Raw genomic sequence first — 16400 nt, forward strand, 5'->3', positions numbered from 1 at the left:
TATTTTCTTATATTCACAGAAAAATTAATTGGGGAAACATTAGAACAGAATATATAAATATGAGCATCAGGAGGAAAGACGCATAATTGATTTGGATGATGTTGGACAGCAAATTGCTACTTGCTGTGAGAGTAAACAAGGATGGGTATTATCCATTTTCAAGAAAAGTATTATCCTAAGTGAGAATTATGCCGAAGGACATATCTAATATCACACACACGACATCCATAGACTGCTCTAAAAAGCGAAAGGGAAATGAGATACAGACACTTTGATTTCTAGGTAAAACTGATCTTAGAAAAATGGTCTGGGCCAGAGGACGAATACGAGTGGAAAAAAACCAAGCTAACCACTCTCACCAGAGCAGCATCAAAAAGCTGCAATTTGATATAATTTCAATCCAACTTCTGAACAGTCTTATCTAGTTCTTAATCTCTTAGAGAAATCTCCGAAGCCTTGTGAAGCAAGTCTGTTCTTCCCTAAATTGCACTGTAATACAGACAGTAATACCACCTTGCGCCGGCTTATTAGGTTTCTTTATTCTTTGGAGGTCTGTGAGGACTACAAAATCATCAAGCTACCCTACACAGCACTGTAATATGAAATCATGCACCCTACATATCCCCCAAAATCACATAAAGGACTGTGGAGAAAAGCAGCCCATCCTTTCTGACTAACATCAAGAATACAGAAGAACACTATTTGCACAATTAAACTCTAGGGGGTGGGGTTTATTAATTTCTCTGCAACAAGAAGTCATAAATCAAAACTTAACAGTGAACTATAAACTATCTCTTGAACAGCAGCGAGTGATCTCAGAGCTGCAATGATGATTGGTTAGTCTAGCTGAATCTGGTATACTTTAGTATTGCGTAGTCAGGTCACCACCGCTGTCAAACATAAGTGCTACATGTTCAATTTGATGACAGCACCTCAGTGTAAAGCTGCCGATGTGTGATGTTGCTGGTGCAGCTTAAGAACAGGCCATCACACTGCTATAAGGCTGCACTGAGCCACTGCCAACAAAAAGTGTAAAGCTTTTATCTTAAACGACACACCACAGCAAACTAAAGGTACTGAGCTTTCCTCGTGTAAAGCAATAATTTAAACTGTTGGGAAATGTGCTAATTTGCTTTTCTTTTTTTTTCTTTTTTTTTGTAAAAGTAAATACAAGGCAGCTACAGCCAGCAGATGGTTAGCTTAGTTTAGCATAAAGATTGGAAACAGCTCGTCAGCTCTGGCTCTGTCCGAAGGCAACAAAAACCGCCAACCAGCACCTCTAGAGCTCACTAATTAACATGTTACATCTTGTTTGTTTAATCCGTACAGAAACCCAAGTGTAAAAAGTGACAAGTTGTATTTTTACGGGGGTGTATGTGCCAGGCTATTTCTCTTCATGGAAATGTAGTCTAATTTTCCTAAAGTCTTCTTGCAACCTTTAGGTTGCCAGGCAACCGGCAAAAACCGAAGGAAGTCGATGTTCTTGGCTTAGAAGTGGTCTGGCAGATAACCCCATGGCCCATGCAAAACTACAACTTAGACTTTTTTCTGTAAGAAATATGCAAACAAGATATAAAACTACTACAAGGAGGGTTTTTTTTAGCTGTTTATGGAACAGTCTCAGTTTAATAGTGATGCCTCTGTATGACCTACATGAACTAATGAGATGATCAGCAAGAAGATCTGCTAGTTACACATGAAGCAAAATATCAAACATTTTTTTAACCATCAGGAATGGTTTTCCACATCTGTTACATCTGGGTGGACAACCTACAGTTGATTTGAATTGCGGAGATGTGTTAAATCAGCAAATATATTTACTTCTGTTTGTTTTGAGCTGTAACTGTTGTGTTTAAAGATATATAGTTTAACACAGACTTCTCTGGCATTTCTGCTGCTCTTATTTTATATACTGCGTTGCTTTGCGTGCCACATTTCACATCTTGCCGGTCACACTAACTGCAAACATTGGATAAACTCCATCTGTAATTTTCTTTGATCTGTGACCCACTGCATAAAACATGTATTTTAGTTGAATTGCATGTGTAGACTTTGAAATAACATCACGAAAAAAGAAAACACTCATGTGCTGCAATTAAATCGTATGTGATGCAGGGGTTTTCTACTTGTAAGTTATTGCAAATGCAATTTTTTGTAGCATAAAATGAAAAGTAAACTGTCACAATGAACATATCACAATAAATGAAACATTTATTTAAGTGAAAATTAAATACAAAAATGAACACTCATGTCGTAATTGCAATTACGTAATTTCTGTCTAAATAATCGCAATTTGATTTTTGTTTGCATATCTTTCAGCCATATTTCAGACATAATCTTTGTCAATGCAGGAGTCAATATTGTTCAAATCTCTTGGACTTGTTTGGCTTTCTATATGGATATTTAACCTGCAGGATAAGCAGTGACTTTAGGTCACTCCTCATGATGTTGTAGCTGCACTGATGTGGCAAAAGTCAGTCAGATGTAACAGGAGCATCGAAGGCTGCAGACGCAGCTACATGTTGTGAACGTGAACATAAAAGAGAAGATGCAGGACTACACATTTACAGTTTGTCATGCAGAACACCAGCATACATATGTATAACACACTGAAGATTTCATATTTATTGTTCTTTTAAATTGCCTTTCTAGTGAAAGACATTCACTCATACCCTGCTGCGTACACACATATACAGTAGATATATAAATGTGCATGCATAAAACACAAAAAATGTAACTCCTGGAGAGACAGTAAGCATACCGCCTATGTAGCCTGCTCCTCAAGGAGTGACTCTGACATTAACAGCCACACATAAATCCCAAACTACTGAATTCTTCTAGCTGAGGCTAGCTTATAGACACAGCTGCATTAAGCAGGGAGCTGTGCCGAAGTTTCTAAAAGAAGAATACATCTGGCAGACAGCAAGAGTGTATGGATGGACTGCAAGTTAACGGACTAGATAAAGGAGTCCCATTCTAAAATGAGATACTGTACGTATCATTTCTCAGCTTTTTTTTATACTGACATGAAAGAAGCTGTTGGGGAAAATAAAAATGGATGACATTTGAAGATAGAGATGAGAGTGGAACCACTGACCACAGGCTCTCTCTTTGGGGAACAAAATCTATCTTAAGACACTGGTGCAGACATTGAAATGGAGAAACCTTGATCTTGTTAAAACGCACGCACACACACACACACACACACACACACACAGGGAAATTGTATACTGGTATAAATCGAATGTGATATCCAGAAGACAGCAGCAGATGCAGACATCAGTTTATATAAAGAATACCACTTGGGGAAAAATAGACAGCGGTGAAATTCTAAGGTGTATCCACAGCATGAATCTGTTTGGTTACAACATTAGTGACAAGAAAAAACAATGATGATGGTGCAGTCTGACCGTCACACCCGTCGACTGATTGGTCAAATTGTACCCTCATGAAACCGAAGCAATCTAAGCTTTTGTGAACACTTCAAACGAGCATGATTGCATTATTGAGGCAGTCCTAAATACTTTACATAGTGCAGCAGGGCTTACAGCATCATCCGACCAAGGCAACATTATGTTAAGCACAGCTGACATAATGATTTCCTATGTGGGTCAGCAAAGGTCAGAAGCACTTCAAAACAACAAAATCCTCAGCTCACAGCGCAGGTTAACAGGTTAGTTTGTACGGCATGCTGCTCTGATGTTGTAGCCAGGAGTCAACTCTCCTCTGAAGTCCTTCAAACACCACAGTGTTAGCGCCAGTGCAGTGCAAGCCTCAACTCCAGCAGAATGAAAAGATGAGCCTTTACTCTGTCTGGATTCCTCAACGATTTAAAATGCTGTCTTGTAAAGCAAAGCTCTTGACGTATGACACCAGAGATGGGCACTATTTCAATTAAATGTATTTACAGTATGCATTTAATTACTATTTTGTCATTTGTGTTTTTGCTGGGAAGAAAAAAAAAATGCAATTTGAAACTAAATATTTCTGAGAAAGAGAAAACTAAGAAACACGTGTGCTCAAGAACTGACAAATGGATCACTAGCTGCAAACCTCCCAGCATGCACTCTTGAATTTGCAGCCTCCACCTCCAAGGTACTCGGATTGGTCAATTCAAAACTCTGATGTGGGAAATTAGCAGACTTCATCGTTTCAAAGTAGGGTAATCCTCCAAAGGTTCGCCGGTCTTTGAAGTCAATTTGACATAGTGGCCAAACTGTGTAATTACAAGTCACGTGATGCACAGTGGCCTTGACCATTCATGAGAAGATCAGCTATTTCTATAGCTAGTCCTAATGCCTATCGCCAGGTCAGAATTTCATTGAAGTCAGATTCAAACACACCTGTGTTCACATGTACACAACCACAGTTACAGTGAGTAGTATATTAGCCAGTTAAAAAGAAGCAGGAAGAGATTTTTGTTTAGATAATTTTAGTTGTGATGCTGCTGTTTTGTGGTTATTATGGTGGGAACACTACTGTTTGTGTCCACAGGGGCCGCAAAATTCAACGAAATAGGAGTGTTCCTTATAGTAACTTTAAATCATTTTATCCCCTTTCAAGTCAGTGGAAGCTAACCTGGAGCTGCTTCCTGTTGAACTTGTCCAGTATGCACTCTTCTTCTTCTGTTTCTTCTTGGTAATTTATTTATGTATTAAATTCTAAAAATGTGATGATATGAGTTTTTAAAGCAGTGATTTCCAAAGTATGGGTCGAGACTCCCTGGTGGGCCATGAAGGTACTGCAAGGTGGGTTATGAGAAGTCATTAGAAATAAACAAAATGTTTTTAGGTTTCAATTTTGTACATTTGGCATTACTGTTTGATGTTTGTGGTTATTTTTTCTTTAAAAAGTAACCATAACTAATTAAACAAAGCCATGGGATTTAAATTATGCGTTATTCTTAATTTTTCTGACCTAGTTTGATAGATGTTACACTGCCAGTCACATTAACACTAGAATATATATTTTGTCATTGGTACTATTCATCTTGATCAGAGTTGTGATTCAAGGTTCGGGTGGGCCTCAGAAGATTTTCACATTTCAAACTGGGCCATGACACTCTTAAGTTTGGGAATGGCTCTTTTAAAGTTCAGATCACTTGCACTTTAATTAAATACATCCTCCACACCAGTATTTGCATTTGTGCTTAAATACATTTGATGAGCAAGTATTTGTAATTTGTGACAAGACACTTCTTGATGCATTTGTGCCCATCTCTGCATGACACCAAGCAAAAGATAAAAAATAAATGCCACAGGGATCATATGTGAGGGGAAGGAAACATGCTTCAATTATAGCCAGCAGCTCCTTATCTGTTGCAAATATTTGAATAACACTGGCTTCCCCTAAAATGCAGTATAACATCCTCAGTCCCATCACCACTGCCTCCCAAAAAAAACACACAGACTCGACAATCCAGCCTGATACCATACATAATGTCAAACCTACATCTCGCTTTCATGTGAAATGATCAATGTTGTGTTTTCATCCTCTAACACGGGAGGATGGAGAGCGAACACGCGACACCGATGCCACCGCTGCGCCGAGCGGATCGCACTGAAAGCAGACATCTGCATGGAGGAGGAGGAGGAGGAGGAGGATGATGAGGAGGAGGGGGGTGAAAAAAGACGCACTTTAATTATATTATCCAAGGCAACAACTTTAATATCTGTTGAGCCCGTTCAGGCGCTATCTGATGTGTGCAAATAGAAAAAAAAAAAGAAAAAAAAGCCACGATGACCACACCGCCGAGGAGTGCGCTTCAGCATGGTGCACTTGTGTGATGCTCAGAAGAAGTAGGTGCTGCTGTCATGCATGCTGGTCGTGATAGTCAATGCAGAGGAATTAAGACTTAATACATAACCAGGCCTCCTGCTATATCCCCTCTTTTATGTGCATTTCCTTTGCACGCATTGTGCAGCCTGAACTGAATCCGACCATTTCTCTCTTTGCCACGGAAGAGGGGGGAAAGTTGGCATGAGGCAGGGATGGCACCGATCGCCTCCATCCGGCTGTCCTGTTAATGGCCAGTTAGTATCTCACTGTCACATATGAATCACTCAACTTGACACTTAGGCTATTGTTAGACCCCACGCGTCGGAGAGGTTCCGACCGTGTGGGAAAATAGGAAGACTGGGTCAGACTTACCGACGGCTAAATCCAGTAGATCCGCGCACAAGAGCAAGCACAACGAGAAGACGGTCATCTTTCCCTTATTTTGCAATAAATCCCAAACTCCATTTGCGTTTACATGCTCTCCGGGTTTCGGCTGTGTAATCCCCGCCATTCCAGAGGTACGCGATTGAAAGGAGCCCCCAAACTATTCATGATGCAGCTCAAGTCTTTAAGTGGAGAAATCGGAGAGAAGTTGACAGTGAATACAGCATTCAGAGCAACGGCGAAAAAATCGGGCACCAGATGTAAAAAAAAATAAAAAATAAAATATGAGTCACTGGCTGCGATCAGAGAAGAAGCTCAGTGTTATTATTATTATTTTTTGCCTCCCAGTTGAAACAATAGGGGAGCTGCGGTGAGCCGCGGAGCAGAGATAGATAGATGGAGGCTCCGGATGGAAAAACGGAGGTTTGGATGAAAATGTGGTCCCCTCTCTCTCTCTCTCCCTCTCTCTCTCTCCTCCTCCTCCTCCTCCTCTCTCCCCTCTCCTCCCGCCCTCCAGACAGACGCACAGTCATTCCTGATCACTCGCTCTTTTATTTCACACAATTTTCCTTAATCCTACCCTGGATTCAGACCACTCTAATTCTGTCCATTAAGCCGATTTATTTCTGTTGGATTTTTTTTTTTCTCCTTGTAAAAAAAAAAAACAGGTTTTAAAGATCCTTCTGCTCCCCTGTACATACAGTCTATATTAACTACAAGAATATGAACACATAAATAATTAAAGCTGCAGACAGAACATGTCCAGTTTATCAAACAATCAACTGTTCAACAATCAGAAAATATTGACTGAATGTTTTGTTTGTCTGACCTTATTCTGAGCAGCAGATGAAAGAGAAACTGTCTCCTCTGCAGAAGTACTGAAGTACAGATACTTTCAGGTGTATTTATTTTTAATGCATTTGAGGTGAATTGTTGAATATTTTTATTTTGCGTCACTGGGTGCCACCTTCCCAACATCGAGATCAATTTCAGCCTAAACGGATGAGACAATAAAACATGGAAAAGACGACTGAGTCACTGGCGTATCCATCAGTGCGTATCGCCCACGACAGACAATGTAAGACAGAAATGGCGTAAAGACGAAAGCGACGTAAAAGAGGCAGCAAGACAAAAATTAAAATTGAAAAGAACGCAATGAGACAAAAATGGTGTAACAAGACAAAAATGATATAAGAAATGTATCAGGCTGTAATATGATAAAAAAATACCTTGATAACAACAACGTAAAAGAATGAAATTGACATGAGCAAGAAAAAAATTTAAATATATCTGGATGTTAAGTTGAAAAACAATGTAACAGGACAAAAGCGGCATAAAATGTTAATGATGAAAAGAATGAAACAAGACAAAAAGATGTATCAGAGTGTAAGATGAAAACAGCCTAACAAGATGAAAATTATGTAAAAAACATAAGATGTAAAAGATGCAACAAGATGAAAATGTTGTCAAAGACCTAGCAAGATGAAAACGATGTAAAAGACAAAAATTATGTCAAAGACAACAAGACTACAATGAAGTACCAAGAGGTAACAAGCTGAAAACAGTATAAAAAACAAAAAGACAAAAATGACATATAAGACACAATAATATGAAAACAACGTAACATGGCAGAACAAGCCAAAAAGGATGATAACAAGATGAAAACAACTTGAAAAAACACGACGATAACTATGTAAAGGACGAAACAAGAACAACAACTTTGACTTGAGTAGAGAAGTGGAATCAGTATTTCTACTCTTACCAGTCGTCTCCTTGAGTAAAGAGTATGTGTACTTTTTCCGCCTCCTTTATTCTGTACATGAAGAGGTGCTTCAACTCAGTTTATTCTTGCTTTACCCAACATCATATATTGCTTCAACCCTATCATACCAGCAAAGTTCATACACAAGGACTACCAACCAGGGTCCCTGCAACGATTTATTCTTCACATGAGATATTTCATAAATTGAAGCAATTGGAGTAACTCTTTGTGTATGACACTAACTCATTTAATCTGTGATTACGTAGTAGACGTTTAAGTTAAATTTAATTGTAGCAGACAAATGTGAGTTACTAATACGCACACAAAAAGTGTTACTACCGTCCCTGGTCTCCCCTAATTACTGTTAATCTGAGGGGGAGAAAAAAAAAGATGATTATTAATATTTTTTTTTAATATGCAAATTGTGTAAAATTAAAATAGTTATTTTTATTTTGAAGGAGACAGCTGACACAGATTTCCTTTGTGCTTTGTCCGATTGCCCCTACACTCTGACAGTGTGTGCTACTTTGAATTACGGCCCATGGCAAACATGATCTCAATAAATAGTTCCATCTATTAAAACTATATAAATGGAGCATAGTACACTTGGATTTTTAAAAAGCACTAATTAACTGAGGTAATTATGAACAAACTGATTGGCAAAATCATGAAATATTTGAATGATAGAATAAAACATTTGTGCGAGCTACATCTCTCTGGGGTCAGTGGGTACCCCAGTTGGTAGGATTAAGGTTAAATCAAGATTAATCTGGACTTGTTGTTGTTACATAATGTGTTATTCTCCACTATTCCTCCCCACCATCCAAGCACTTTTAACTGGAGAAGATAAACATGTTAAAGATATCTTGTTGGATCAACATTAAAACCCCTAAAGACTTATTTGAGCTTCATCAGTAGCTGTAATGGACCTGATCGGGCAGGTTAAAGTCACTCTTCTGCTTCAAATTGGCTGCAATCATTTGTCTCATTAAGGATCATCTATCATGCAGGCGGGCGAGTGTGGATTCAAGTGTCAGGGAGGATCTCGTCTGAGATGAAGTAACCATTTTTTTTACGTGGCAGGATCACACCTGTTTGTTACAGTAATGACAGCGGCGCTACTTTTTTTTTTCTGCACTGTAATGTCAGTCAACTCAAAAAGCCTGTTTGTAAATGTCACTTTCATTAAACTCGTGCCCCACATGTATTTTTAAACATAACAATGACATTTTCTAGAATTTCCAATTAGCACATCACTGCCGTCACAAAGAGGGGCCTGTTTTACATCAGTAGCATTTTATTATTAGATGTAGATTTGGTAATGATAAGGAGCTAAATTTTCTATTTCCTGTTATTATGGTCATCTCCAAGATCACAAGAAGAGTAGAAGAGAAGAAGGGGCAACAAATATTGTCAAGACGCCCCAAACTTTGACAGGTGCCTGAGGCGATGTCATTCTAATCAGCATCACCTCGGCAAGGTTAGCCCCGGTTTGTTGCTCTCTTTTTCTCTGAAATGATGTTTGCATCACTATAAGCCTTTTGTGAAATGGTCCTGAGGGATCTCTTTCAAACTCCAGGCAATAAGTTATTCAGGAAGACAGTCACCAGCATGCCAAATCCATTCCCTCCCCCCAAAAAATATGAATTCAGGTGAATAAAGCCATTGGTTTCCCATTTTCAGCGAAGCCGACTCAATATATCAAGGCCGTAAACTTGTATTGATTTGAGCAGCAATGACTTTTACCCATGCAGGGACCGCAGGAAGGCGCTTTTCTTGCAGGTAACGACTTGGTGGTCCATAGACGCTGCTCATTATCAGAGCCTTGTCATGCGGTGCAACAACACCGAACTGCATAATGACACGAAAGAGCTGTTCCCCGAAAGACAAGAGTGCGAAAAGGAAAAGGTGTCAGAAATATAAAAATTCAACCCCATAAAGGGGTAGTTCAGATTATTTAATGTGGGGTTGTGTGAGGTATATTATCAACGGTCAGTGTATTACTTATAGTAGATTAAGGTCAGCATTACCCGAGTCTGTAGAAGCCGAGAGAAGCACCAGCACGGAAGCTGAGCAATAAACTGCAATGGACGGGGTCAGGAGCAAGACATGTTTTAGCAATTTAAAAGGAAAATTCACCACTTTTCATGTGGACGTCCGTGTTCTTGGTAATGTAGCCAATTAAAGCAACGAATTCTTCCAAGAAAACTGCGTTCTTCTGTTCGGGGGTCCTGCCAGTAGTGCCTTCATGTTCCAGGATGCATTGCAGGTGAGCCTCTGATGCCCACACCCATGTAACTATCTTTTACTTTTTGTTGCCCAAAACATGGCGTGAAGTGACAAAAATACTCATCTAGCACATCTCCTGGCCAACCAGAGCCTCGTATTTTTCCTTACATCCAGTGACATCACTGAATCCAGGAAGAACAGATTTAACAGCAGAAGATATAGCATCAGTCACTACATTTACCATCAACACATGGAAAAAATGCAGAATTTTCCCTTTGAAATGGTAAACCTACAGAAAAATCAATATCATTATAAGTGTACAGTATATTTAGAAAATTTCCACCACTCCACTTTGCCACCAGACAGACTTTTCTAACTGGAAGCCGCCATTATAGAAGCCAAATATTGCTCTCTCCAAACCAACCAAACTTGTCTTCCACTGCCTTGATTTGCTAGTTTGTTTGTCTTGACTTGTGTTAGTGACTTTGGTGAAGCCAAATTAACCTTTTAAAACACCAAAGCCATGCAATAACACGAACAAACTAACAGACTGGGGCAGTGGTAAAGAAGCAACTCCTCCCTAATATAGCGTACACTTAAACTGATCGACTTTAGTTTTTTCTTTTTTAGACGCCCTTCTTTGCTCTTTGCTATATTTTGTTGCTGACCCCGTCCACAGCAGTTCATTGTTTAGCTTCTGGACTGTTACTCCTCTCGGCTTCTACAGACCGCGGGCGTGCCAACCGACATCTACTGTAGGTGATGCACTGACTAAATAATCCGAACTATCCCTTTAAGAACATGTAAATGCGGGACCAGAGACTCTCCCACACTCCCTCCTCTCACAGCTGACAGTAGAGAGAGGAGGAAGCTTCCTCGGTTAAGGTCTGCAGTACTAATGCACTATCACACATCTCTAGAGGGCAGTGTCAACAGCAATTTATTGGGGTAACATGGCTGAACGTGTTGCCGTCCATATGGCATCTAACTCCCTAACAAAGAGAGGTCTTCAGTCTTTTGTGAGTCCACGTGCTCTTTTCATGCGCTTACTTTTTCTCTTTGGACCATAAGGCACAAATCAATAAGCCTTAAACTGTTTTTGGCTTTTTATTTAGGATCTGAGGAATTGCGAGGAAGAGAAAACCTGACAAGCAGATAGAACTGACTCCATCTTGGTGAGGATTACTCTGTCTCCTCTCGTTCTTCTTGTCTTTCCAGTAATCATTAAGTGCTTGTCCCTTTGAATTATTTGTTGTGATGCCTGTATCATCCCCATTAATCCATTGACTGTTTTGTGAGTGCTGCCGATGGCCACTCCACAATCAGAGATACGTTTTTGTCACTTGCTGGCTGGACACTGTTCTGTTTTGGACGAGCGTGCACATTAGCTTGCTCACCGGCACCTTGTCTAATTGCATGTTTTTATGTAAATAGAGTTCAAATGAAGGTCAGCGAGCCCAATGCAACAGTCGACCACCGAATGCGGAGGTGAGAACACAAAACTGTGGGCTTCGTTTACCTTGGTGATGTGGAATAAATGTGTTTAAACATAAACTAAGGTAGAGGTTGTGCCATGTGACTGCATGGTCTTTTGCCTGTGCCCATATGGAGCCTTATACGCAGGGCCTGAGTGGGACTCATTTTCAACCTGTGACTTTCAGACCAGCTCACTTTCCTTTCACAACTTCTTATATACAGAAGATATATGTGGCTTGCAGGCGATGTATACATTATGTTTTGTTTTGCATGCTAGGCATCTTGGCACTGTAACCTAAGCAAGCATCTGTCTCATCGTCACCTTCAACTTCTGGCGATAGTTCTGTACCTTCACTTTCAAACTGCAAGCTTGTTTCTATCATAAACAAGTTGCTGAGTTTGGCTGCATCAGCTTGCACAGCTTTTTTTTATTATTCTGGCCTTTTCATCTCACCCTTTTCTCTTTCCATTCTCGGTTTTATGTTTTCAACCAAGTACATGTCATTGCAGTTTGGGGCTGGGTTTAATGTGGTCAGAGCCAAAGGTCAAATGCAATTATGGCATCGATAAGGTGAGCAACCTCCCAGGCTTATACATGATCTATTTACCAACCTTCTCACTGTGTCTTGCAGCTGAACACCAGCCTGGTTGTTCTTCCTGTTTCTCCAGATCAGCCATTCCTTCGTGTTTTGAGGATCACAGAGTAGGAATCATGTCTTCTCTGGGCAGCTGTGTCTCAGGAGGCAAAGCAGGTAGTCCACTGATGACGGGGTTGGCGGTTTGATTCCCAGGTCCACGTGTTGACGTGTCTTTGGGTGAGACGATGAACCCCAAATTGCTCCCGTTGGGCCGGCGCCTTGCATCAGTGAGTGACTGGGAATGAAAGGCAACACTGTAAAGCACGTCAGATGAAAGTGCTTTATAAATGCAGTCCTTTTATTTACCTTTGCTCTGTGGGAAACTGTAAGATTTAGAACTATGCTGTCAGAAGTTATCAAGTTTTCAGCAAATACCACAATGTCAAATTTTATCTCTCCAACAGTCAATCTTTCAATAGTCTTTTATCTGCAGAAAGGTTTTAAAAAAGGCAGGTGAGTCTAAAAAATTAAGTTAAAACTGACTTCTAACTGCCAATTATACTCAACTCCTAGTATCTCAGGAGGGGTTTCAAACTACAGTTTTGTGCTACAGCTCTTCATCCACTGCAACGTCTTATTTACGGCAAATTTGTTTCTTTTTAAAGCTAAACCAAAGGGGTCCGTTGTGAATAGCTGAATTGCTGCTTTGTACCTATTCTCACCCAGGTGGAAACAGACACAAGAAAATCCAAGATTTTGAAAGGTTATAACTAATAAATATTGTTGTGTTTATGTCAAAATACAGGACAGTACTTGATCAGCAATTTCTGTGTGTCGCCTTTAATACTCAGCCAGCAAAATCATATCATTGAAGGACACAACTGCAGGCTTTTTGTTGAACGCAACACCAAGTTCAGTTTTCTGAGTCTACTGGAAAAACCACATTGACCTTACCACATATTTTATATGTGACATAAAAGCGATTCACATAAAAAGACATAGAATGAAACTGAATAAAAACTGGTAAAGAATGCACCGTCTCGCCATTGCTGAACATTTCAGTTCTATTTTATGCGTCCTGACAGTCTCTAAATGCATGAATAATCAATAAGTTTGCGTGTATTTGCTTTGCCAATCAGGGCATGCCTCTCGCTTTGTGCTTTTTCTTTTCATTTTTTTGCTCCATTTGTAAGGCGTTAATCACTGTTGATGTATTTTTGATAAAATTGATCAATTTGGTCTTTGATAATGTTGTCCAGCCTCTGGCATTACCAACACACCCCAGGGAGGCTTCTCAGAAAAAAAGGCCTCAGACTGCACTGACATTAAAATGCTATTATCATGAATCACATGTACAATAGGAATTATTTATTCTGGTAACCTAATTTATCACAGGAGTACAAAAAATAATGATGCTCTGATTATGCCATTTGAATGAGTGATAAACTTCCCAGTATTATCCTCAAGGAACTGCAATGCACTGAAAAATCAGGCACATATGTGCTGCAGCAGCTGTAGTAAAAAAAACACTGCACATACAATATGTCCTTGGGCAGTGTGCTGCACTTTAATATGAAAGAAGTAACACATTTTTGTCATGTTTTTTTCCTTTGTTTCCATGACTATATAATTAATTATATAACTGACTGATCAATCATAAAAGTGCTGAAAAAACAGAGCAGGCCAGTTGGAACTTTTTCCCACAAAAAATTTAAACTTGCCTTGAGATGAGAATATTGACGTATCAAATGATTATTCAGATAGTTCGGGACAGCCTTACACATGTGCCATGGTCCAAGAGATATAAGTTGCTCGATGCTTTCCCTCCACCACACCTGATCCCCAAGTGGGAGAGAATCAAAAAGAACTAATCATGCAGCCTTTGACTGCACAATAACAATGTGGCACGCAGGATTGACCCAGCTGGTGCCGATGTCTAGATAAGCCAGATGTCATGACGTCAGGATGGTGATTCAAAAAGAGCACCTGACACCTTTTTGCAACTCAATGACTTTTTCACTCCATTCAATCACAAGGAAAGAGAGGGCACATAAAAAATATCTAAATTGTGAAAAGGCTTCACCATGGGCTTCATATATATAGAGAGAGATTTTGTATATTTACAGATCACTCTCCGGATCAGTGATCACACACTGAGGGTTTTTAGGCAATATTTTGGCCCCATGTGCCGCTCCTGGCAAAAATGCCAAATTTTCTCCCAGGTTGTCATCAAACACAATCCCACGAGTTCAGTTAAGATTGTATCCTTCATTGTTGGCAGCAAGAATCCTGACTGTCGGCACATCAACGATTGTGAGCGCCCAGACGGATCCTTCATCCCTTGCAGTCCCAGGGATCAGCACCTTGGACAAACGGTTGTAACACACTCCGGTGCAGGATGTAAAAGATGATCCGTCTGAGCAGCGCAGGAAAAGCAGGAGGATGCTATTGATTAGGGGGTGTAATGATCCGGAGCGATGTATCAATTCAATGATCAACGATCCGATAGCGCTGATGCAAAGTGAAAACATTGATCCACGTCATCATTTTTAATATCATTATTTTGAAATTCCCATGGAACGTCTGTGTCCCCGTTTCTGTCCAAGCGCACGCTCTAACATTCAATCAGTGCTCACATGGGTCAGGTAATGGCAAGCAGCCATGTGGCCATTTACTCCTCATCTCTGGAGTAAATCAGCAGTTTGGAGATACATATGCAAACAACGCTGTAATGAGATAAAGAACTCAGGAAACACGATGAACATGTCTGGGCATCCAGTCCGCTAACTTCTGCAATATTAGTTGCTCTGTTTCATCAATGTTAGGCTGAAAAAAACATGGATGCAGACTAAAATTCAACTGTGGTTTTCTGTCAAGAGAGAAAACTGTGTTACTAATATAATTAATTTAATAAGTAGAGGAAGAGTCTGCTAGCCACTAGGCTTACTTATTCAATGAAAAAATGCCCTAGGCTTGAGCTAATAACAGTGACTAGCCAAAAAAAACTGTTTTGTCTATGAAGCTTGACAGCTACTGAGCAGAATTTTATACTTTTTAAAAAAAAAATATTCTTGTTGGTAAGCTATGTTTACTGTGTGCTGGTGGACTAAAATTCAAGCAAACTTTACTGTACTCATTATTTTCAATTATTTATCTGTTGTTTGTTCTTTTGTGGTCAACAGCAGAAAAGAAATAAGTGGTTCTTCTGTACCTGACTGCATTAAATGGGCATATGATACTAATCAATTGCAAGCCCTGAACCGAATCAAAATTGTGTCCTGGCAGCTAATATCATATTGTTGTTGTTGTGGTCAGCTTTAAAAATGCACACGCCTATATTAGGAGTTATTAAAAGAATATTCCTGGTAGTGGTAAAGTGGCTGGCATGTGCTAACTACATGCTAATTTTCCCTGCTATTAATCTTAAAATCAATTGCACAACTCAGCAGCAAAGATTGGTGCATTCTGGTCACTTCCCTTGGTGTTTGAAGCCTGGCAGCAGCATTTGTGTAAGTTGATCTCTTTGGATGTTTCACCTTCTAATACCAGAGCAAAGTGTGTTACACTAGTCAAGTCTGGGAGGAGATAAAAGCATGGGTGACCTCTTCCAGATCTGCAGATGAAAGGAATTACCCGATCTTGGTTAAATGTTTCAGTTGGACAAAGTGGGGGTGCAACACTTTACCCACCTGAGCATCAAAAGATAACTCTGAGTCAGAAAGTGCACCGAGGTCTCGGGCCTCTTTTTGAACATTATTACATAAGGCACCTGACTAGACGAAAGACTTTTAGTGCTGCTTCATCTGGGGCCAGATGGGGTAATTATGATCATTAGAGTCATTCAACTGCAGGATATTTCAGCCATGCAATTATTAATATCAAAGAGATAAGCCATGATAAAACACTGTTGCTACCAGGCTTTAACAGGAAAACACAATGCAAATTAATATGTCTACATATGATTTACATCAGGAACATGTCTATAGTAAATAAGACGGGACCCAGAATAGACTCCTGGGGTACACCTCAAAAGAGAGGAGTGTGAGAGGAGAATGCAGCAGAAAAGCCACATCAATCTCTGCTGAATATTGATGATAATTACATATAATATATATAAACAATATTCTTACAGTACACTAGGGGTGGGAATCTTTAGTTACCTCATGATTTGATTCCAGGTAAGAGGACTATGA

General features: G+C 39.8%; 1 protein-coding gene across 2 annotated transcripts in view; it reads right to left on the reverse strand.

The window, feature by feature from the left end:
* The window catches only part of igsf21a (immunoglobin superfamily, member 21a), a 290961-nt gene extending 284364 nt beyond the window's left edge, over positions 1 to 6597 (reverse strand). For both annotated transcript variants that reach the window (XM_084739312.1, XM_084739319.1), the window contains exon 1: positions 6151 to 6597. In XM_084739312.1, the coding sequence (XP_084595438.1) occupies positions 6151 to 6289 (139 nt within the window). In that variant the 5' untranslated portion in view covers positions 6290 to 6597. The remainder of the gene's footprint in view (positions 1 to 6150) is intronic.
* Between the last annotated feature and the right edge of the window lie 9803 nt (positions 6598 to 16400).

The sequence above is a fragment of the Lutjanus erythropterus genome, chromosome 2 (genome assembly GCF_056507025.1).
Source record: "Lutjanus erythropterus isolate fLutEry1 chromosome 2, fLutEry1.hap2, whole genome shotgun sequence".
NCBI lineage: Eukaryota > Metazoa > Chordata > Actinopteri > Lutjaniformes > Lutjanidae > Lutjanus > Lutjanus erythropterus.